Source organism: Clinocottus analis, unplaced genomic scaffold, assembly GCF_023055335.1.
Source record: "Clinocottus analis isolate CAN_PGR_092001 unplaced genomic scaffold, fCliAna1.0.p SCAF_11, whole genome shotgun sequence".
Taxonomy (NCBI): domain Eukaryota; kingdom Metazoa; phylum Chordata; class Actinopteri; order Perciformes; family Cottidae; genus Clinocottus; species Clinocottus analis.
In genome coordinates, this window is record NW_027175832.1 from 6558534 (window position 1) to 6583989 (window position 25456).

At 39.0% G+C, this 25456-nt stretch overlaps 1 protein-coding gene across 7 annotated transcripts in view; it reads right to left on the reverse strand.

Annotated features, from left to right (window-relative positions):
• Positions 1–20787, reverse strand: part of LOC137781972 (band 4.1-like protein 3) — a 37050-nt gene extending 16263 nt beyond the window's left edge. For 5 of the 7 annotated variants that reach the window (XM_068571019.1, XM_068571017.1, XM_068571015.1 and 2 more), the window contains exons 1-10: positions 20669–20787; positions 11618–11793; positions 9168–9311; positions 4786–4890; positions 4493–4535; positions 4320–4395; positions 3720–3938; positions 2698–2785; positions 930–974; positions 177–329 (exon numbers count right to left, since the gene is read on the reverse strand). In XM_068571019.1, coding sequence (XP_068427120.1) covers positions 177–329; positions 930–974; positions 2698–2785; positions 3720–3938; positions 4320–4395; positions 4493–4535; positions 4786–4890; positions 9168–9311; positions 11618–11782 — 1038 coding nt within the window. In that variant the 5' untranslated portion in view covers positions 11783–11793; positions 20669–20787. The remainder of the gene's footprint in view (positions 1–176; positions 330–929; positions 975–2697; positions 2786–3719; positions 3939–4319; positions 4396–4492; positions 4536–4785; positions 4891–9167; positions 9312–11617; positions 11794–20668) is intronic. The other 2 variants (XM_068571018.1, XM_068571016.1) reach the window with 1 other exon arrangement.
• Between the last annotated feature and the right edge of the window lie 4669 nt (positions 20788–25456).

The following is a 25456-nucleotide window of genomic DNA, read 5'->3' on the forward strand; positions in this document are numbered from 1 at the left end:
AGCAACACTTCAGAGGTTTGGTGCACCTGTAACATTCTTCTGAAATAGAGGTTAAGGGTTAGCTCAAACAAAGAATCAGAGGTGGATCAGGCTGTACAGCAGACACATATTGAATAAATGCCAGGATTATCCACCAGCTCCTAACAGTTATTTTCAAGGCTTGTTTTTGTTCTCACCTCGCCAGGCCGGATTTTGATGTAAAAGTTGTTCCTCTTGTAGGAGATCTTAAGGATTTTGGGCCAAGCAAAGCGGTTAATTCGCAACCTGTCTCTGTAGATGAGCAGGCCACTTGAACAAACTCCCAACATGATCTCCACTCCCTCAGAGTCCTGGAACAACAAGCACCAAGAAATGGCAGAAAAAATAAAATATGAAATTCCAATGGAATTCCTTCACAATGTGTCACTTTGTACAAAGTATTCCTGGCACTCTCACAGATGAAGCCATAAACCACATCATTGTTCTTCATTTTGTGTTCTACACAACTTAAGCTTCCATTAACTCTACAGGTTATACAAGAGGTCCATGAGCCAATGCACAGCAGGGTAAAGTAGAATTTAATAGAGACAGGTTTGTGATAAAAACAGGGTAAAGCAGGCAATTGGAGAATGGAATCAGGCATATGGTACTCTTATCTTCTCTATGCAGGCTGTGGTAATATTGTATAGATGGATAAAAAGGTACTGAATGGCTTAAGCAACAGTGAAGATTTGGGAAATGGTGAATGAAGCACAAAATGATGCTCTTCACTACACAAAGCACAAGATGAGCAGGTGAAACCAATGATGACTTTTGAGAGGGAAGCGTTGGTACAAAGCAGGAACAACCGGTCTGAGTGGGATGTTGAAATGACAACTTTGTATGTAACCATGCACGAGTAGAAACCAAACACACACACGCAGGTAAGCACATGAGATGCAGCCTCTTACCTCTCCCTCAGCTGGAGCCAAGCATTCATAGAGACTCCCTACCAACTTTGCATTTAATGAGAGAGGAGAGAAGACAAAATAGGGATGCTGGTCTGATATGTACATATTTTTCTTGTGTATATAAAACTGACTCACATATCAAACAGTTAGCATTGATGTCTACCCAGTTTGATCAAGGCCGCTTCTTCATCTCTGTCATCTTCTCTATTCTGATCTAAATCTGTGACGGCAATATCCTCTCCATTGCTCATATATATCCAATGTGACCTTCAAAGCACTTTGATAACAAATTCATATCAAGACTGATGACTGTAATGTACTTTCATGAAGACAGCGGTCCTGCAGTTGTAATGCAGCTCTATCTTTACTGCTTGTGCTCTAATGACGTGTTCGATCGCATCTGGCCGGCGGATTAGAAATGGCCCAAAAAAATAAATCATTCAAGTCAAGCTTGGCTCAAGACCCCTACACACTTCAGCCCCCAAATCCACAGAGGCAGCATTGACAAAGAGTCAATCAATCAGCGAAACAGAGGCATGTTAAACTGAGGCGTTACTGTGGCAGCCGGCATGTTTTTGAAGCAGCGGTGTTGTGGAGCAAAGCGTCACTTTTGACTGCGTGAGTGGAATGTGTTAGTTTCATCTCGCATAAAAAGAAACATTTATGTTTAACATATTACTTGCATACTTCTTAAAACACATGGTTCGGATTACAACACAGAAGCAAAGCAATGTACTGCTGTGGACAGGGGCCACATTCTAGCCACAGAAATGAAAGACTAAAACAAAATCAATATCAGTTTAAGTGTCTCAAAGCCTGACGTGGAACTGAAACTGAATTTATTTATGGTCTCTTCGGGGCCACAACCCCCATTGAGAAGTTTCACTTTCAGTTCAGATCCCAATCAAAAGAATATTATAAATGTATACACTGATATTCATTTTTGGAAGGCCTTTGTTAGGTGGAAAAAAATAAGTTGAACTGCTGCACTCGTCCTCAGCAGAACATTGCTTTATTCCTCATCTTTCTCCAAACGGCGGGTGACTGTTATTCACTGTATGTTATACAGAGAGTATAGACCGATAATTAAACAGCCCGACTTCAAATTATCTGAATTATCCCTTTAACACATCTTCGAAACAACTAATATTACTGGAGTCATGAGTGCCATTCTAGTGTAGACTACAACTTAAAATAATAGTTCAGCATGTTGGTAAATAAACGTTACGTAAAAGAAATTCCCATTCTTGCCGAGTGTAAAATTAAAAGAACAATTTAATGTTTGTCCTGTGATCACGAAGCTACAGCAGGGATCTAGTTAGCTTTGCACAAAGACGAGAAACAAGGGGGAAGAGCCAGCATGGAAATGTAAAAGAAAGTTAACGAGTGAGCTATAGAGGTGCTGGTAGTTGGGTTTTGTTCGCTTTGGACAAAGCTTGGATAGAAGTTTTCCCCTTTTTCTACTCTTTGTGCAAAGCAAATCGAACAGACTCACTTTACTGTATCTTCCTATTTAAAGTACAGACATGTGGCATCAATCTTCACACAAACATGTATATCAATTTCATTGCATATACATTATATTTATTTTTTTACCACTTGAATCAGTTCCCTGGCTTACTTGTGAAAGGAAGCAACAACTTCAGTAAAAAAAAAGAAAAGATTTCCCAGTATGATATTAACAATTTGGACGTCTCCAAATCATTGTTCATTTTCATTAGATGCTCAGTTTGACCATTGAAAAACAAAGTCTGTAGTGACTCGTTACCTTAGCGTGGTGGAGGTCCACGCCGTACATGGACAGCTTCTTGGCATTTTCCAGGAAGTGCATCTCTGCTTCGGCTGGTGTCATCCCCCTGATAGAACAAAACTGGTCAGACAAGATAAAACAAGAAGAAGTATAGCAAAGTAATTTGATGCTCTCTGAGCAATGTGAATATGCAACACTTGAGAGATAAGAGACCAATAAGATCTAAAACAGGGATAATTCAGTTTTATTGCATAAAAGCTTTTGGAAAATGGTGGTTTTTATGGATGCTTTTAACTGAAGTGCAACAGAGTACCATTTTTAGCGAGATGGGTCTTTAGAGACATTAATTGCCTTGCTCCATCCAATTGGCTACGCAGGACTGCATCAAATAATTGTAAGACAGGGACAACGAATGGCTCAGACAAAAAAAACACCAGCTATATCCATTTATAGTAAAACATGAATCTAATGTCTGGAGACATGCTGCATTTCAGAGTATTATTCCAGGCTGTAATCATTCACTTACGTGCTCCAACTAGCTGGGGTTCTCAGATTCAGGGCTTAAAGGCCCTAAAATCCTATTTATTGATGTCATGAAACTAGATACTGTTGCTTCAGTATATATATATATATATATATATATATATATATATATATATATATATATATATATATATATATATATATATATATATATATATATATGATTTTTACATGTCCTCTTTGTGAGGGAATAGTTTCCACTGAGGATGGAGGATGGAATACATATTCTATTTTTATCCCCTTCTTTTATATTTAAATCTAGACGAGAAAAGCTCAGAGTTGATACTAATGTTGATATGCTCATCTGAATTCACCTTCTATTATTATCATCTTTCTCACACCAGAAACTTTATACATTTTTGAATTATGCCTAATATCCATTCTTTTTGCAGAGGCAGCATAGCGCATAACTGAAGAGTACATTCTTAATCAAAAGATACGCCGAGCATTTCAAGCTCAGGATCACAATGAGTTGCGGTAATGATGCCGAGACTAACTTGTAGGTCTTGTGGAGTTCCATGACTTTCTCTTCAAGCTCTTTGGTTTGGTTGGGAGCGAAGCGCAGTTCGCTGATGTAATCGCTGCCTAATTCCTCAGGGTCGTAGTCTCCTAGTTCAGACTGCACTGTGTAGGAACCCAGCACCGTGTGGGTGGCAAAGGAGCAGGGCAGGCGGCCGGAAACCACGTCATCCCTCAGCTGCTGACACAGGTAGTACCTGAGAGAGGAAGAAGAGGCCAATAAAACAGTTTATTAGTTGTTTTATTAAAAAATAGAACATTGGGATATTCTTTGTAAACCTTTGGAGTTCAAACTAAAATATATAATTATCTGCATGGTCTTATGTTTCCTTACTAAGACATGTTCAGGCATTCAAATAAATAAATACCAATGAAACTCAAAGTCAACTTAAAAGTACTATTAAAAGCTACATACGGGTATGCTATGCTAAGTATTTGTTGGTGTAGATGTTCATGTTTGTTCGGTTAGCATTTATACTCGCATTTAAACTATCGATACTAATACTACTGTTTTGATTATTTACTATTAATTTTAGCAATCACATACTAGTTCAATTCTAGTTTAGCTGCTGTCTCACCTTGTGATATCCTCAGTCAGCTGGGAGGGGTCTGGAGGGTAAAACTTGACGTTGAAAGCAAAGTTCCAGGGACCGGCTGAGAAGTGGAAAGAACATTGAATTATCAAAGCAGCATTTTACAATTGCATACAGCACTAAACACTCAAGCAGCTTTATTAGATTACTAGACTTACTCCTGATCTGCTTCTTTAGCTCCTTGGAAGGGTCTAGCCAATTCTGCAAAAGACAACCACAGATGAACACATTTGTGACAGATTTACCAACAAATTAATAAAAAAACAATGTTTCTCTTCAATTGCTTCCTCAAGTGCACTTTTATAGATGGACTTTTAAAAGCTTTACACGTTATTCAATGTCCTTTAGCATATTTGACTCTTCCATAACCTTACCTTAATCATACAACTCTTAATGTAAAAGTAATAATTTCATAAAACTGATAATTAGCCCATTTTGGTTTTTCCTTTACCTTCTGATTCTCTACATCTCTGCATGTGATGCCGTAGTAGTCCTTCTCCAGTAGATTGAGGTGGTCACATATTTTATCAAAGAGCACTTGGCCCTTTGCTCGTTTCTGTGAGAAAAAAACACACAAGATAAACATAATTAACAAAGGGTACACTGAAAGTCATCATCACATCTTTTACGAACCAGAGAGTATCATTTAAAAATGATTATACCAACAGCATCGGGGGGTTATAGTGTATAAGAAAGGACTTTTCCTATTGTTATGGCTGTTCATATTTGGGAACTTACACTATATTCAACAGTTATCAAGACAAAACACATAAACAACAACATGAGAACAAAAAACAAACACAAAATGAAACATAGCTGTTTTACCATCTGTGTTATCTAAACATGTCATTGGACTCATCCTGAGAGAATTGAACAAAACTAAATATCTTTTTCAGAAAACAGATATATATGAAATCAAAACCTTCAATGATAAAAACAGCATGATGATGCAGCACATGAATCTGCTGCATCACAGAGCCCCTCATGCAGGAGTTAACCCTCGAAGGTATTGCAGCAACGTTTGACTAACTGGACCACTATGGATCGATTGCTTCTATAAAAAGCATGGTAGTATAAATACACCTTCAAATTCCTGAGCTGAAGGTGAACATCAGCAATGTGAACGCTTAAAACCAATCAATTGTATGTCTCTCGCTGAGTGCTGGATGTCAATGGCTGGAGCGCTGCTGTCTCCCCCGCTGGAGGCGGTTGGACTTCACAGACTCATTCGGCCAGCTCGCATGAGATATTTCAAGGCCCGAGTTAAAAGCAGCTCCTCACGGCTGGATTTATTGAGAACCACTGCCTGTTTATTCTAGACCTTCTGTCGAATTGTTGTCAAATGTAGCCTATGCCATGAGGGTCCAGATGGAAATAAACACACATATCTGGCTGGTATGTAGAAGTAATCCAGAACACATATGGTACATTTTTCTTTCACATTTTAAGCGTGCACTGGTCCTTTTTATGATGAGAACTCTGTAGTGTCTCTGCGTGATTTATAACAGAGACATAAAGCTGCTGGTGGCAGAGAGTTAATCCTGCCAGAACATCTCTGAGGGAATTAGCAGAGTCGTGACAGACTATTGCTGCCCTGCTGTGACAGTGGATTCTCAACGCAACACTTTGGCTTTACTGACACACACACACACACACACACACACACACACACACACACACACACACACACAGACACAGATATGGCTTCTGTTACGTCTTTCCGAGGGTTGTTCAAGAGAATGAGATCAGAAGGAAATTTGATCTCAAATAAGAAATCAATCAATCTTGATCAAATTCCCGATTAAATCTAAAAAGCAAACAACAGCAGTAGCTGCAGTGAGTTTGGAAAGTCACAAGGATTAGAGAAACTTGCATCACCCAACCATGATTTTAAAAAGGGGCTAAAACAAAAGATTTTTTGACAACTAATTTGAAATAAATTGTACAAAATGCTATTCAAAAATATGCCTGTGATTTGTAACGAGTGAGACGTGGGATTTGACCCATTTCCACTGAGACGTAACATCGTCTGAAGAGAGGTAGGGGCGCTGCAGCAGCTGTGTCACAGAAAAGTATCGGACTTGATTAGTGCAGACATCCTTCAGACAGGAAATTGAAATTGAGTTGAGCTGGGAAAACTACAAGGTCAGGGGGATAAAAGTGTCAAATCCTGACATTCTGGACCAGTTTCAAATAGGATTGGGAGGAGGAAGACTGCCTGGCAATTACCGGCAATCCTCTAACCTCAATTGTATCAGTGCCACACACAATAAGCGGACATATCTTATGTCTGCATCCGTCACGACCATATGAAAAAAGCAGACGGAACAGTTATCCAGAGAGTGTTGCGAACTGACAGTGCAAAGGCTTGTTCAAGTGTCCTTAAGCGGGTCTGATTTCAGAGTACAGTTGTTATTTGGATTTCAATTTTATATATATTTTTTAAATCCAGTCCCTATCCCCATTAGGTATAGTGAACGTGCACTTGGGCTGTACTTAAAGTAATTCCTCACATTTGCATTCCTATTGAGGTTTTGCAAATGGAGCTTATTTCATTGTCATTTTTTTATGAATGGAATAATCTAATACTTCTAATACTTCTAGATGTAAAATACGCCTTTGAGTTTTTCAACTGATCAAAATTTAGAGCCTATAAAAGACTGTTAAATCAGATTTGGTTGCTGTCTGTTGTTAAATCTTTCTCTCAAGTCCCCAACCTTTATGGAAATACAATTTTTTTTTTAAATGATTGCGTTCCCCTTTAAAATACCTTTCAATTAATTTTGAAGTGAAAGCAGTTTTAATCCAGTGAGGTCAATGTATATTATTTTACATTCAGAAAAAGGATAATGACTTGAAGCATATTGTCTGCGAGTGCCCATTGACATACTAATTGGTCGTGAGTGCACGGTCCTGAACAAATGCACGTAATCCATCAGCACTGCATCCTGTTCGTCACCGTTTCAAGGGCATCAAGTCTAGACTGACCCCAGTTTCCATGATCCCTGTCCTTAAGAGTCCTTCCTTGGCCACAGTGGGACATACAGTAATGATGCTAACACACAGACTCAATGACACTGATTCCCTCCAACAAATGCTCTCATTTCACAGTCTGAACCCCTTACCACCAACACAAGAACAGACAGCTAATCCCTCTATCCAAACCCCTGGTGGGGAGGAATCTGCTCAAAGGGGGATTTGAGGAGGAGCGTCTGGTGCTCCCTGTTCAGCCTTTTGAGAATATACAACGTTTAAAGACCTAGAACTTTGGGAAAAAAGGCTAAACTTTCCGTTGTGAAGGACAGAAATAAGTGAAATGTCAAATAAGTTCATTATTCAGATTTATTCCTGAATTGATCATGCTCTGAGAGAAAGAATGAGTGTTTGAAGGCAGAAAGAAGCTCCTATGTTGTGGACCTCGGGCACTCACATTTACAACAGAAATACTCTACTTGTATGAGTGGGGTTACTGCTGAACTCTGGAGACTTAAATCTATAGACAATCAGAGTAATTGTTCCACTTAAGGCTACATAGTGCTGTTTTGGGGAAAACAAGTAGCCTTACAAAGCGATTTGAGACAAACAGTGAAATCCACAGCTTTGTCCCGGGTTGCCACGCTTTAGTGAAATAACCATCTTGGTCAATTAAAATCAAAACATTTCACTTTTGATAACTCTCTTTTGCTGCATCGGCCAGGGGAGACAATAATAAACCCATTTAACACCTCACTGTCCCCTCACGTTCTGACCAATAATGATTAACAACCAACTCATGCTGTATTTCCTCTCTCCACAAAACATCCCATTTCCATATTTATTTTTTTCCACAAGAGGATAAAAGCCACGCTGCTGGGATGGCCGTGTTGCAAGCTTCACATTTACAACACAAAGACACGTGTTTTTCCACCGATTGTTGGCTCTCCTTTCCTCAGAGGGTTTATTTCTGGATAGCGGATGAGCTTTGAAGTAAGAACTAAACATGTAAGAACCGTTGTATGAATTATTTTCTCTATCTCAAGACTACATAGAGAAGCTTTGGAGGGAAGACAAATTCCACAAAGCAATTTGACACAATACAAATGTAAATGTATAGTGAAATCCATTAAATCCTCACTTCCGAGAAGGGCTGTCAAAATAGCAGTTAAGGGTGCAGCAGAAGTCAAAGAGCGTTAGCAGCTCAGCTCCTTCAGACAATGTCTTTGTGGATCACACTTTTGTTTTCATATATTAATTCAGTATTCAACTTTGCGGCCATCTGTCAACCATAATATTTCCGTTTTGAAATCCAGGCTTGAATGGTTTCATGTTCTGTTTGTTTATCTAAATGATTAGAACTTTTCCATTAACCGTGTTTCACCCTTTTTGCAAAGAAAAGTGTTGATAGTTTTGCCAATAAAATGCCTTCAGACTCCAGTTCAAGCAAGCAAAATTGAAAAATTAGTGTTATTCTAAAATAAAAGATGTATTTTGCTTCAGCTTGATGCCTTATATAGGGTTCATTGCTCGGCCAATGTTACAATGTTCATCATAATCGTCCCTCTTAAACGGGCGGCACTTGGTTTCAGATACTTCTACATGTGGAGAGGAGGAGTTGTATGTCGAATCCTTAACCTGCAGCTAATATTAATATAATTGAGAAAAAGAACAAAAACCCTGAAAAGATATTTTCGTAATTATAATCATTGTAAACTGACACTAACACACGTTACTGCTGCTGTACAACAGTGGCAGTTTAATTTCAAACTAGTATCTGAAGTGAAAAGTGCAACTGCTGCTCTTTTCTAGTTTAAGCACTTCCTACCCTCGAACTAAAAGTAACCCGCTTCCTCTCACCTCCACATTGAGTGTGAAGTCGGAGCCATCCAGCAAGCTGACTTTACACTCCATGATCTTCGTCTTCTTTACTCCTTTCAAAGGAGACCTGGAGAGACGACTGGTGGACGATCTGTGGGATACCTGGTCCCCCTCCTGCTGCTCCTGAGAGGAAGAAAACACATTTTGTCAAACAGTAATTAGTTGAATGATGAATTGCAGTTTTCCACATTTCTGCATTGGAGAATTACCAAATGATGTGTTAAAAATCTTGACAGATTATTTGTGACCGATACAGTGCGACTGAAGTAGCCCTTTGGCAGTTTAATACTGAGATTTTGAGTGCACCCTGCTGAACCAGAGAAATCTCTCAGCTTTCAGCATGTGTCTCAGAGGAAACACGAGGGTGCTGTGATTTCTCTCAGGCTTGTTCCTGCCAATTCACACAGCTCCGACAATGACAGAGCCTCATGCATCATCCGCTGTGTGACACGATAAGGTCTGAATAACGTAGATACTGGGATGGTTCCACTTAATAGGTGACACAAGGAAGTAAATTATACATTTAAAAAAAGATTTTTAGCCATGCTCGTCCAATTGGCTGCTGACCGGTCATGGTCGACCAAGCTAAAAATCGGTTGATTGACTGGGGCATCTCTAATGATAATTATATATTATGCAATAACACAACCATAACCATGAATCAGATGGTTACCTCAGTGTACACAGCATGGAAACGTCTCTGATGTTCACAATTCTGTATCTCAAGGGTATGCATCATCATGTCGGCCATGCGCAGTTTTCTATTTTGTGGTCAAATGTTTTTGCTACATTGCTTAGCCAATGAATCTATCCATCACCTCGCTCTGCCTCTGCTGCTCTCTCATTACAGTCCATTAGGATTTGTGTGTCAACGCATGCTCTATTTCTTCATTTCCATCCTCCAATTTTTTCCATACTTCAGTTGTTTTGTTTTTTTCAACATGCTCTATTTCTTCATTTCCATGCTTCAATTTTTCCACATCGTGATGAAAGCCACAATACAGGGTCAGTGGGACTGTGAGCCTGAGCGTGCTTAAAATGCATTTACATGCTCAAACACGCAGCAGATCACAAGAAAGGCCGAACATTTGTACAGCCTGTCCACATCTGGCTGTGGGGACTTTTGACAGCTGATTGTAAATTACATTTCTGTTTTTCAAAATTGTCAAAATAAAGACCACCAGCTACAAGCGAAAGGAAGAATCTGCCTCAAGTCGGAGACAGTCCTACTGCAGATTCGAAGCACTGGAAATTTAATCTGCAGAGTGATTAGATAATAGATTGTATGGGCCAAGCACTTTAGTTTTTAACCTGAACTGGAGTTTTTTTTCCAATTATCCATTCATCTAATGCAGCTTTGCCCATTTTTCCCACTCCTGGATTTAAAGCAATTATTATTTGAAAATCTTCAAAGGCTACAGTGCAGCGATCGGATGGTTTTACATATGTGTATATAACAGAGTTAAAAAAAACAACACTAATTTCTTCCATGCCCTTTCTCACATCTGTTACATACACACATCCATCAGCCATCGGTGACTGGGAGGACAGCATATGAAAATGGCATGAAATCCCATTTGAGCACATTGTCAATTACTTCAGTGTCTCTTGGTATATCTCCGATTTCATGACCTAGAAAAGACCGAAGCATATGCGTACCCCACCCGGTGAACTTAGCATACAAAAGCAGTGTTTTTGTAATTACTCACTGTCAGGAGGGGAGAAAAGGTCAATACAGAGAGTTGAAATCATCTAGAGAGCGAATTAACCTCTTGATTTTTGATCAAGTATTTGATTTTGTTTTAGATTTGTAATACCCCGTGGTTGAACATGCAGTGTGGACCTGAGTCTAATCAAAATACTGACAATGAATGTTTTGTCGTCGTTTAAATCAGAGTTCATTTCATTGATCTAAACTGGAGATCTCAAACCGTGAATCGCTAAAAGCTTTGAGGTTTTCTTCATTGGTCTGGTTACTCGTTTTTCCCACGGCTGTGTGAAGTGAATCAGTCAAATCAGCTGACTGGGAATAATACAATTTTTCAATACGCGTCCAAACCCATTTTCCAAAATTAAAGCGTAGAGCATTGACTGAAAGAACAGTTCTCTTGTCAACAGATGCATCTGTTGCATGGCGATAAACGCCAGTGAGAACACTGGGGTCATGTCGTCAGTTTTTATTTCGTGCATTAACATTTTTCAAACAAAGACACAATTCATTCAGGAGTGGGATGAATGGCATGTATGTTTTCTCAAATTCAATCTAATCTGAAGGGATACGCACAGTGTTTACACCATAAAATACACCTTCAAATACGTAATTTAGGTGTTAGTAGAATATCTTAAAAGTATGTTTAAAAGGTGACTGATTTCCACTGCATTCAAACAGACACTGACTGTGGGGTGGCTGTAATTACGAAGAGGCTGACCTGGTCTTTCCTGGCCGGGGTGCTGTGTCCGGTGGCTGCGGGAAGCTGCTCCGACTGGTTCTGAGGTGAGGTGGGTTCGGCGGCTGCTTTAGCTTTCCCCTTCTCCGTCTCCTTGTTCTCCTGTGGCTGCTTGGCCTCCGAGGCTGCGCCTGATTCAGTTGTCATGGTAAATCACGCTGGAGTGGGAAGAGGAGGATAAATAGAGGACAACTAGATGAGTCAGCTGACTAGAATTATTATGAATTTATCCAGTGTTGCTTTTCAGTCCTGTGCAATGATAAGCTTTCTGATGCAAATGCAGAGAAGTGGATATTGTTTGATGGCAGAATAAAAAATTAAATTAAGGTAAGTGGGTTTGGTGCACTCAAGTTGCGTTCTCCACAATCTCAACAGCTGATAATGGAAAGTGCTTAGACTGCTGGTGCCTTGACATCCAGTTTCTACAATATATTCAGTCTTTCCCTTGAGATTGGCTACTTTTTTGGGAGAGGGTTGTTGTTGTTCCGACAAGAGGTGGCATTCATTTCCTATTCAAGAACAACGTTTTTGATTATTTCAGTGTGTATTTACATTTTTTTGTAACATTGTTGAAACAGAACAGCCAATATTCGCTGTGAGAGTGTTTGAATGCCATATCACTGTCCACATTGCCCCCATGGAGGAACACAGAGATAAAAGAAAAAAAGATTTAGTATTCTTTCTTTATATGTCTAACACATAATTGGCTCAAAACACTCACATGAACTAAGGATTATTGTAAAATGACAGAAAATAGTAACACATATACAAGTATTGTACATGTAAATACAAGCTTAGGTCTTGCCATGTCCCAAACTCCAAAAGATATTCAGTTTGCAATGGTATAAAACAGAGAAAAGCAGCCAGAATAATCAGTGTTTTTGTTTAAAAACATGACAAACAATGAGTCAATTCTTGATCTGTTCATGGACTAACATGCATTATACATAATGTGTTGGCTCCAAAACAATCAATAAAGCAGAAGAAGAAGAAAAAATACTTTATGAAAATAATACGTCCACCGGAGACTTGTACACTGGCAGAAACCCTGCAAACAACTATCCAAAGTATATGAACTGCGCCAGTAGTACACGTCTTTCACAGCATGACCTTCCCTCTGTGAATAGCAGCATACCAGCGACAGATGCCGTCCCAAGGGCCTAAAACTGTGTAACGAGAGGAAACATCTAATAGCCAGTTTTGCCAAACGAAGATGACAGATGGGCCGGATTGCACTGGGGGCCCCTGTGCAAACCGTACCCACAGACTTTGACTTTGGGATGTGGGGTCTAGAGGGCGTGTGTGTGCGGGACAGCACACTGGGCCTCTGCTGCAGGGAGTCTGGGGTTTGTAGTATGGATGCCTGTCATTCTGCTGTTGGCCTGCTTCTCCCTGAGCTCTATTTATAGGCCCGTGTTTACTCCGGGAGAATTCAGGGGAGGCTCGCTCTGACTTCCAGCCGGGGACAGCAGCCACTGGATCACCAAACGCAACACTATGGGCTGAGGTGATCCCCAAAACGACGGCCATATTAAATGGAAAAACTAGGACAACGATAATAAGGAAACTATGGCCATGAAAACGAAGCAGCAAAGGAAACAAGAATATCCCTTTGTATTGACACTTTTTGAAACAGCTCAAGCAAGAATTTGCTTGAGAGGGTCAAAATATTACAATTTGTAATAAGAAACCTGTCGTCAGCTTTTTCAAGGACTAAATTCGGCCCACATGCCTAACTCCACATGTCCTGCTGTGAACAGGCAGGCACATAACTGGATTTATTAACAGCTGGAGTGCATCCACTCATCATGCCTCGTGTTGTTTTGATCATCTAACGGTGCTTTAAAATACTTTGAGCTGAACTAAAATAAATGTTTTGTTGTCTCATTTCATTGGTGTGATTATTAGCATGTAGCCTAAGACAAGTGAGAACAACATCTTGATTCAATATCATTTGGTATTACTGCTCATTATAATGCAGAATGATACACTTTTTAAATAGGAATTTTGCTTTTTAAAGCCAAAGGATATTTCATATTTGGAAATGCAGTGGGTTGAATTCATATGGAATTACTTAAAATGGGAATAGAATATAAAAAACCCAAAACTTACTTCAGCCAAGAGAGATGTTGGTGTTTAAATGGATCACAATGATGTTGCCTCAAACAGCATTACATCTGGACTTGGACATGTAATTTCTGCACTTGCCATCATGGAAGTCAGGAACATCACGGGTCACTGAACGCAACATGCTGAGCAAACTCTTCCTCATGTTTAAACTTTAAGAACTCCATGTGCCATAAAAAGGTTGTGAAAATGTCCAAATGTTGATTACAGGCCTGAGAAGCAAAAATGTGAATGAAGCGATAAAGTCACAAGCCTACCAACCCTGGCTTTTAAAAGACCATGTTTTCCAAATGAGACCAACTAATACTAAAGCACCACAAAGGCAAATTCAACTTGAGTTCTTTCAAAAACCACTCTGCTACTTAGTTGTGTCATGTGTGGCAGAGTTGAGGAGCGGCGCCGTAATCACTGACGGCTGCACAGCTAACCTTTGCTTCTCTTAAACCCCATATGAAACAGGAACTATAGAAGGAGGGGAGGAAAGGAACATCTTAGCACCATAGAAATGGAGGAAGAATACGTTCAGTCACTGGTGACAGGCACTCTTCACAGGGCCACACAAGGGCCTACACAGTCGCCTTGTGTGGGGCCCTCACCATGGACTGGCACATACATTACGCATTCAGAACGCTGTATTCACAACTCATTTAGTGTCCTGGATTACTGCTGGTATACAGGAGCGGCTGCTTATTGTACCAATGCAGCCTTATCATGTTGACTAAGAGATTCAGTTTGAGACAAAGTCTTTCAAAGCGTATTATTTATCAGACTTTCTAATAAATAAACACGTGCTTTGCTGCTTTATTGCTGAACAATCTTGAGGAAAAGAGATTCAACGTCTCTTATTGGGTTTACCGTTACATTTGCTGCGGATTTAAATATATATTAAAAAAAAACTCAAAGATGCCTAACTACCATTTGTTGGCTGTGAAGGCAGAAACAGCATAATTACAACCTGTACCTACAACCAAAAAATCAGAAGCAGCTACGCATGAGGGCAATTAGTCAAAATTGTATTAACTGCATTTTTCAAATTATATTAAAATATCAAGACAAACAAGCCCTCAAAACACACCTTTTCCAACTTGCTTTCACTTGATAAACCTCTGCACCTGCCCTCCGCTCTGCCCCACGCTGCCTCTTCTGTTTACTTCTCATTATTTCTTTATTACCTCACATATTTTGTTGTTTATTTGCTCTTGTCTTCACGTTCGTGTTCTGTTGCGTCTGTTATTGTCTATTGTGTAAAGCGTCTTTGTGTACTATGAAAAGCGCTACATAAATTGAAACTATTATTATTATTAATGTGAATCAAAATATCATTTAAAAATAAACATTGTCGTCCTGGCTTACACATCTTATTCTTTAAACCTACCAAAACAAATTTCATTAGATCCCCACAAAAATCACACAATCATTTTAATGTTTTAAATGAAAATGGGAATGATGTAAAATATATCAATCCCGCAAATATTCATACAACGGCTGATGCTGCCCATACCGAGGAGGAAGTAATGCATATGTTTTTTGCATTAGTAAATCTGAGGAATTAAAAAAAAGAATTGGTCACTTAAAAGTAAAAAAAAATAAGGCATGCTGAGAAACTTAAGCAAAGCAATACAACAACAATAAGCACGTTGTGTCAAAGATTTTATCAAACGTATCTCTCAGATTACCAGATTGAACATTTTTACTGAACGGTCACATGACGGAAAGCACATGTTCTTGTCCTTGCAGATGTAAACTAGGAGAAACCATCTATCTACTTGTCTTCCTCCAGAATCAAATTTTCCTCAGAAGAACAATTACATCATTATTACTACACGTTCATTTCTTCTTTACAATATAAATCAAGTAACCCACAGTTAATCAAACCCGCTGTGTGCCAATAAACAAACCAATTTAAATCAGAAATCAAATAACATCCAGACACACTGGTGAGACCACCCACTGCAGTGGATAATCATGCCACGCTAAAAGCTAAGCTGTGGTTTATCAATATGTAGCTACATTATAGCATTGATCACTGACACTAAATACTGTGGCGCGGCACCATGGATGCAAACTTCCATTTTAAAAAGGTCCATTTGTGATTGTAATGCATACTGTTAGAAAGTTGCCTGGACACACACACACGGACACACACACACACACACACAGACACAGACGAGGATGAGGGATTGCCATCTGTGCTGAATGCCATTAGCCAGAGTAAACCACAGCTGGGCTCATCCCTGTCACCCATGCCCCCACACCCATAACCCCTCAAGGAGCTTATGGAGGTTACATGCAGGGGAATGGTTGGCGTTTTTTGACACGTCCAGGCCCATCCCGAGTGGGCCCGCAGTTTATGATGAGACCCCTCTACATGGCCACAGGGCTGACAGCTGTCACACACACACACTCTCTCACACACACACCAGCTACTGTAACAGGATACCATGTTGCTGGTCGTGCAACTCAAGTGAAAGACACCTCTGCTCAGGGGCCAAAAATCCCCAAAGTGTTTCAACGGTCTCGGCTTAAAAACAACAAACAAACCTATTGATTTGTCTTCTCCTGAATGCAATGTTCTATTCCAGACAAAACATTTTGGTTTCCTATGTTTGTTGTCATTTATCATTCACATTAAATTGGAGGCATTCAGTGAATACTTTTAACTGCAGCATTACGTGCAACATTAGCTCTGCCTGTGAAGGGCTGTCCCTTCTCAGTTAATTAGTCACCTAATCTGTTGTTGGTCTTAGTCGACTATCATCTTTTTAGTCAATTAGGAAGACTTAATCCCTTGAAACTAGTGAGCACATCTCTGGTAAACACAAGGTTTAAAAGGGGTGCTTTTGCACAATTCTATAAAGAAAAACTCAGGTTTTACAGATCTGTGAATTAAATCAACTAACAATTAGTCAACAAAATTTTAGGAGAAATAATTGTCTAAGAATTTCTTTGGATTAGACCAGCCCTAATAGAAAGCCAGAATTAATAGCAACTAGTGCCGAGTAGTTTAATTGTGACAATAACTGAAAATTACTTTTGAAATTGACTTTTATGATAATAACTTTGATAAAATGTTAGATGAGCAAAACAAGACATACTCTTAGACTAATGTAATCATTTATGAAAGTTTTTTCTGCATTTAGGCTAGTTTCTTTAGACAAATATATACTTGATGAATTAAGAAAACAATAACAAAAATAATCAATGCTGAAAGTAATTGTTGGTTGCAGTCCTAGAATAAAGTTAGACTGGAATGGAAAGAGATACAATTGAACTTGATTTGACAGCAGAAGGGGGAGGAAACAATAACTTGATTTACCTGATTGTCAATACACCTAAACTGGTGTAACAAGCAACACCAAGAACTAATTATTAGCCTGACTCGTTTCTGACTGAAAAACACAAACAACAAGTGACTTATTTAACTAACAAGGTGCAATATCATGATAGACATTCTGACAATGTTGATTTAAGCATACAACATGCATACAACATGTTACTCAATAACATCTCACAGCTTAGCAAAGTTTAGTTCCGACTTTAAAAATTCAGGAAATATAAACAGGCCAGATCTGTTCTCTACCTCAGTGAATTCAGCCAGACTATTCTCCAGGTCTGGTGCAGCACAAATTAAGTGGAGAGACAGTTCTGGCAACTAATATTTCATTTATAGAGCCAACAAACAGACCTGCCAATAACACAACCCTTTTTGAAAAAAAAAAAACTTCCTACAAAGCTACAAATTAGAGAAATGGTATCATCAGTGACTTAGCAAAACATCGAAAAACTGATGCATTGTGACATTTTTAAAAATCTTTTTGTATCATTGAAGTAGTGTTGGGATAAAGACATATTTTGCAGACAACCAAACGCCAGTTTATTAGGTACTCTTAGTTAAAACCAATGCAGTCCAATAAAACAATACATTTTAATGAAGGTTAAAATGTTCAGTTTTTGTTGAAACAGTCTTAGAGAGAGATTGATTTAAGTTAACGGCCATTTTGGAGACTGTAGTCTGTGGTGCTGTTGAACTGTATTGCATTATTAAACAGCAAAGCATTTCTGTTTAGCCTGCCCTCATTGATATGAATGGGGCGGACAGAATAATAGAAACAAGTGTCTGTAACCTGTAATTTCCCCACTGAGGGACTAATAAAGGATCACCTTATCTTATAAGAACACAATGTGCATCAAACTACAGCCTCCAAAATTATCAATAAATGTCTTTTTAAAACAAATTCAACAATAACTGAACATTATAACCTTCATGAAAGTAGTATCTATTGCAGATCTGCTCTATTAGGCTGCATTTGCATCAGCTAGCTATACCTAATAAACTGGCAACTGAGTACACAAGCCATTCATATCATCCACTGCTTAACTGATGATAGTTATTATCTGAAACATACATGTCGCATAACAGCTGCAACATTTGCACATGTGTTTTGTATTTAGTAGCGATGTCAGCAGCTTTTCAAAAATCTTTTAGTTGAACTCTTGTAGACCGAACAAAACCAGACAATCCACAGTTCCACAGCAGAAAATGGGGAAGGGAGACTGGTCACATGAAGGTGACTCTAAGCGGAGAGCATTTTTGCTGAGGAAGCCATAACTCCTGTAAGCTTGCTGCGTTTACATTCTTAACATTACTGTCACTCGCAGCAAGGCACTCAGGGATACAACAGACAAACCAGCAAACTTATTGTTATCTGAACTTGACTGTGCACTTTATTATTTGCCACATTCAATGTATTTGTTGCCAATTAGTCACTTAAGGCCAACATTGGTTTCCTTGTAAGCCTAGCACAAACATCATTAATGAGTCTGACAGGGGAAATAACTGAAATACATGCCGAGCAGCAACTCAGTTCAGTTGCACAGTATTTTTGACCAAAGTAAAATCCCGTTAATGTAAAAGATCTGAACTAAATCTTAGAGCTAATAACTTCTTAGACGGGCCAAAAGGGATTCAGCATTTTATGCGATTAGCTATAGGTAATCAGTAAATTGGTTGTGACTTGATAACCAATAATGTCTGCGGGAAAGCATTGTGTTAAAATGGATTGTTGACATCAGCCGGACCATGCCATCACAACATTCACTTTTATAGTTATTTTGGACAGTATGTTATGTATGCTCATTAGAAGACACTCCAGCATTGCCAGGGGGATTTATACTACTGCAGCATCTAATGAGTACCACAATTACCCAGAGCCAAAGTTGACATCTTGACACTGGTGATATCAAACCAGCCATCCAAATAGTTAGTTTCAATGTTGTAGAAGACAAAGAAAACCAGAAAATACTCGCATTAAGAAAGCAAGAACGAGTAATAAAACATGTTTTGCTTTAAAAAAAAAAAAATCTATATACTTAAAACATTATTTAGCAAACTACTTGTTAGTTTATTTACTGTCTATTGACTAATAGATTGACCCAAAGAATACTCTCCATTGTATTCTTTGGTCGTTTCTGCTGTACAAAAAGCAGCTTGAGTGGTGGATAGTAAAAGGTTTACCATTTATAGAATGAGTAATTGAGTAGTAATGTAATCAAGTTTGTTGGCTTCTTAAAGACAAGCCTAATTTAAATAGGCTGTTGCTCATTGCCTTTATGTGAGCCCACTGTGTCATTGGGCATTTCCATTATCAGTTAATCTACTAATCATTTTCACAATTCATCAGTTGATGTCAAAAAGTGTCATGAGGTGATGTCATCAAATTCACCCTGGTTAACCTTTTTAAAAAAAAAACAATGCAAAGAGGCTGTTACCTTTAAGTGGCCCCATTGTGTTTCTGTGGTGTTCAGTAGTAAATTTACTGTGACCCAATTATAATAGTTCTAGTTTTTCCTGATCAAGGGTTTAAGGAAAAGAAGCATCCTACAATCCAGAAATCCAAAAGCTCAAAACAATAAAAGGTGATTTGGATTGAACGTTTTATGTATGCCTGTAAAACTGCACTATAACTACATAAGTTGTATTGTGTAGAAAGACCATCTTGAATATCAAAGCATTTCAGCAGCTTTTAACCAAATGTGTAACAGAAAGTATCTTAATATTGTTAAGAGGGCAAAAGCAATTTATGCTGGGATCTAAAGATACCCTCTCAATGTATACACTACGAAAGCCTGCAAACAAGGCCCACTATGTTGCTGCCTTCAATGCTACTGCAACAACAGCTTACTGTGCATCTTAATTAAATTGTCAAGTCAGACTCCGGCCATTGCATTCCGTGCTTACATCCTTGATGTGAGGATGCTAAAAGAGGATCCAGACCGTGTCATCCTGCCCCTAACCACGCCTACCGCACTGCAGATCAAAAACACCCAAGTATGTCGTCTCAACCTTCCGACAAATTAACAATTTTAATCCATTAAATGTCCTCAAATGTTACCGAGCCTGCTAGTGACTCAGCACCGTCATACACTGATGTAAAACACGAGGGGTTTAAGGTTGGAAAAAGCAGATATATCCTCCCGTTTTCACCCATTTCCCACTTTCTGTCTCGAAACTGGAGCACGTTAGCCTACTGTACCTTGAGCGGCTTGTTGCTTTGAAATATCCGACTTTTAGCCACAAAATAGCGGCCGCTGCAGGCAGCCCATTCAGCGAAAAAAACGCGAAAATGTTACGCAAAGGCTTAAAAGCAAAGCAGCGGGAGGAAAAGGTGACGTTCCGGACACGGTTAGCCACGTCCACTCGACTTTTCCGCCCGAGTGAATACAGTAGAAGTGTATTTTAATGTTAATTATCTGTCATCGGCCGCGGGTGTTGTGGTCGGACGACCCGAATGAGTCATAAGAGCACATTATACGGAGAACGGAACCAACCGGGACGCGTGCACGTCTCGCAAGACCGCCGAAGTGTTAGATAAGAGGAGAAAAGCAGCAAAATAAAAGGTTTATTACCAGGTAAACCGTCCTCGTTCAGCTGGTTTACGCGAGTTGCGTTCGTAGTGGGCTTCTGTTTCCTGACAGCGGTGCTGCTCTGCTGCAGTTCCCCCTCTCCACCAGCCTATCAAACTCCACTACACCGAGGAGCAGCATTGTGGGATATCAGGACAGCAGGGACATTATTTTAGCAGCACACCCCCTCAAAACACGCACACACATACACACGCGCGCGCGGGCACTCGCCCACGCACACACCATGCCAATTAATGGAATGAGGTTTGTTGTTTCACTGAAAAGGGCATTGTATGTGAAAGGAAATTGAATCAGTTGTGAAATGTAAAACGATACATTTACTCAAATGCTGTACTAAAAGTACATCGTTTTGAGATACTTGTACTTTACTTACAATGCACCACTACAGCACACACAATGCTTCACTTAATCGATTAGTTGAAAATAATAACAATTTGCCACTGTTTTAATGATTTTTTCAGCAAAAATGACAAATCTACTCTGGTTCCAGCTTCTCAATTGTGATGATTTTCTGCTTTTCTTTCTCTTGTGTACCAGTAAAGTGAATGAGTATTTTGCAATGTTGGTCGAACAAAACATGTAATTTGATAAAATATCCCCTTGAAAATTGTTCAGTATTGTCTCAGATTGTATAGACATACAAGGAAGTAATCAGAAGATTAATCAATAATGTAAACAATTGTTAGCCAAAGCCTTCAGAGTTCACATAAGCCACATCGAGAATGTTGCATATTTATTGTCAAGCTAGCAAAAAGTCCCAAAACTAAGAAATCATTGCCTGCAAAATAAAAAATGGATAAAGACAAAACATACTGTATAACACTGCAGAAATCAAAACAATTAAAAACAAATTTTTGTCCAGACTTTTGAGACAAAGTAAGCATATATTTCATTAAATTTCCTTCCAGTTATTTGCATTCAATTTGTGTGTGTATTTGTTATGTTGTGTCTGATAATAAAGTATCTATCTATCTATCTATCTATCTATCTATCTATCTATCTATCTATCTATCTATCTATCTATCTATCTATCTATCTATCTATCTATCTATCTATCTAACTCAAAATTGAACAACCAATCTGATGCATTGATTAAGGTACTCAACAGTATAGCAACTTGTTCAAATTAGCTCCCCCTGTACTCGCCACAGCAAAAGGCTTCTGAAAGACTTACTGTTTGCTCCCAATTTGGAGCACTTTAAAATATTAAAATGAAAATCATAATCCAAGACATATTAAAAGAAACCAATATAGTGAGCACATAACCCCCCCTCCCCTCCCTCACACACACGCACACACACATCTGCTGCCCTCCTCAAGGTGCATACATGTAGTTGTGCGTGCACGAATACAACATAAAAGCAAGTTTTTAATTAGTGTCTGGGTTGTTCCCTCTGGGGATTTTAGGCTTTGGCCTCTCAGTGGGAACTTGACCCAACGCAGTCACCCATTTGACTTGTATTTCATCTAATTGCTTTCTTACTCAAGAAGGATACTACATGCCAACAATTTATAGTACATGCAAATATAAAAACATACACAGTCATGCACATTACAGCTTCAAAGAATTTTCTGCTGCAGTCATTCATGAATTCCCTAAAGAGTGACAGACACATAGCAGGGGTGCTTTGCAGACAGAAGATAGTAAATTAATTAATGCATACAGTGCAAGACAACTGGCTCCTCATTCAGCCTCTAGCTTGTTGTAACACAGCTCATAAAAACAAGCTCACCAACAACAACGAACGTTTAACATTGAAGACATATAATCACGTCATAGTCAAAAGAGGTTCAGCTACTTCATGTGCAAGTTTAAATTCCTAAAACACCAACTCTACAAGCAAGCATCAGCGAGGAGAGTGAGGTTTTGAGCTGCAGTATCTAAACAAAGGGTGTAACGAAATATTCCTGCAACCCTCGATGCAGTAAGGAGAAATAATAGCCGACGAGGGCTGTCAAGAGGATAGTGTATTTACTGTGACGTGGTAATAACTCATGGCAGTACCTCTGCTGAGTCTAATGTCATAGCTCCAGTCACCATAAAAGGTCTAAGAATGTGTTTTTACTAAGGTGACAACACGAGAGGAGGAAGCTTTACAGCTCCAACGACTATTATGGTAAAAGTTCTTACTACTAATTTCACACCATGTTATTCTACTATTTCGGAAAATAGGTTATTTTATCCCCCCCCACCCCCCCTCCCGCTCCCCAATTTCTTGTTAGTTAACACAACCATGATTGTTGAATAAACTTTGCTATATAAGAACATCTTTTTGAGAATAGACACAGTACAAAAAGCAGGAACAACTAAATTAGCCAAACATAGTAGTAGCATAGTAATAGTCCATTTAGAGTCCATTTTTTTAGTCCATCTCCATTTAGAGCAAGCAGAGTCTGGCACTGTATTGTCACGACCAGACTAATCATCTGAGACATTGCTCATCGTGGCCCGTCTGGCCAGTGGGTGGTGACTGTGCGCTGTAATGCAGAGGACCATCTTAAATCTTAAATGAAGGATTCACTTATCTCTAAAAGGAAATCAAGACAATCAATCCTTACATATTGGCATTGTTAAAGCGACTAATTGCAATGGAGCTGTAATTTATGAATTCCCTCGATGTATCTTTCTGAAACAAAAGCACTAACAGCCGACAACCAGTCAAAGATTAAATATATTAAAGCATACTTAATTCCCATTTTCAATTCTTTTGATCAGTGTGTAGTATTAAAAGCATAAACCAGCCAGCACACTCAGGCCTTCACTCAGTGAAAATGTATAACTACTGGCCAGTCTTAATGTGTTCATGTCTAATGCAAGTAAAAACTTTAAATGTCTTATTTTATATATTTATCTTTTTGTGATGTAAATAGTTGATGATGACATCCTGAGGAAATAATCTCATCTTTACAGGAATCAATATGCTAACCCACTTGATTGATAAATGATCTTCAGGAAGTTTAGATTACGGGAACAAAGGAAACAACTTGTAGATAATTAACATTCATTCACTTTCAGGAAATGTTTGGAGTAAAAAGAAAAGAAAATCAAGTCCACACCTCTTCAAATATATATAATGCTTTCAACTGTCTATGAGTTCTCACTCTCTGTATGTATAATGACTGGCAGATAAGTGTAAGTGCAAATCTCCTCAGAGCCTCGAGAACAGCCCTTGGTCAGCAGGATGATTAATTCCACACAAGGCAGACAACATGTGATCTCTGGACTCTACTTAGCTCATGTCTGCTTAACGCTTCACTTTTTTTCTGCTGCGTATAGTTCCTGTGCAGCTCATCTGCTCTGAAGCCTGACCTTGAACTCAGATAGCATTGAATTTTAATGTCTGTTCTCCCTCAAGTAGGAACGAAATTGTGAAATATACGGTTATATTGTCCTTTTTACACAAAATTAGTGAGCAATGCTGACACTCTCTCTTTTTTTTTTTACATGATTCTTGACTTACAGGAAGGAAGTTGCAGTATATTGATCTCTTGCTTACACAGCAATGAGGCATTTAGTGATTACAATTCATTGTATATCAAATTAATGGATTTCAAATTAGTGGTTTATTTAAGCAGTAGTGCTGCGAGGCTAAGATCTGGAAAAAAAACATTAAATGCTGGTTATATATATACTCGAAAATTAGTAACAGTATATGAACCTCATTACAGCTATCCAATTTCCAGCACTGCGGTCAGAACAAGCGAGCTGGCACTTCATCAATACCTAGTTATATTGAGGCATGTCCCTTACAATACATAGCAAAGGATTCATGTGATCTAATTAAAAAATGCCAGGAAGAAAATAATTGCTTGAAAAAAAGATCTGTGCCCAAACACAGAATTACAGTTTAATTTTGTCTTTGGGCTTTCGTACACAACAACCAGTGACTTTAGAGGGCCCTTGTCACTAGACGATGTATCCCACAACTTTACCAACCTATGTTGTTACGAAATAACGCAATTAATTATTAGAACACTCTCAGGGTGATGCTTCAAACTAAAAAAATTCCATTGTCCAAAATGTGAACGTACTATTTTAGCATGGAGACTTCACAGTTCTCCTGTGAATTAAAAGTTTTTGTTTCATATTACAGTCTGAACTCAACGAACTCATAGTGAATTGGCTCCAGCTCTTTCTTCTTCACCTTTAACTGACCAAAGCTACCGCCCCCTGCTGTCCAGCTCTACTCAGCTGTAAACGCCTTCACTCCCAAAGGGCTGCAGGTCAGCAAGCATACGTGCCAAATTACCGTCGGATTTTGACACCCCCATTGGGCAAAAAGCTCCCAAAGCGCACTCTCTCGTCACACGTCACCCACCTATTAGTGAAGTCATTTGTTTCATCTCTGGCTCCCTTTCATGTAAAGCCAAGGGTACATAGTGCAGATGAAATGTGAAAAGGGATTATTAATAAGATAATGAGGAGCCCTCCCCTTCTTGTTTTCTTCATGTGGGAAGCACATCTTATCTCGAGGAATCGTAAATGTGTTCTGGATTTGTAACCTTTGGAAAGCAGTAGGCTGATGATTGTGCCCGTCGAGTGATTGCAGACCAGGCATTTTAAGAGAAAGGGAGGGGCGGCACGTGTGGTTGGAAAAAAAAGAAACTGCAGCAGCATTTTAGAGTCATTCTTCCCTTTAAAAGCTCTCTATGGATGGTCAGTATTTTAAGTAAGAGAAACAATTCAAACAGTCCAAGCCGCAATGTCGAGGTAGTAACATCCCTTTCATTGACAACATATTACCTTTTCTTTCGGACACAATATGTTCA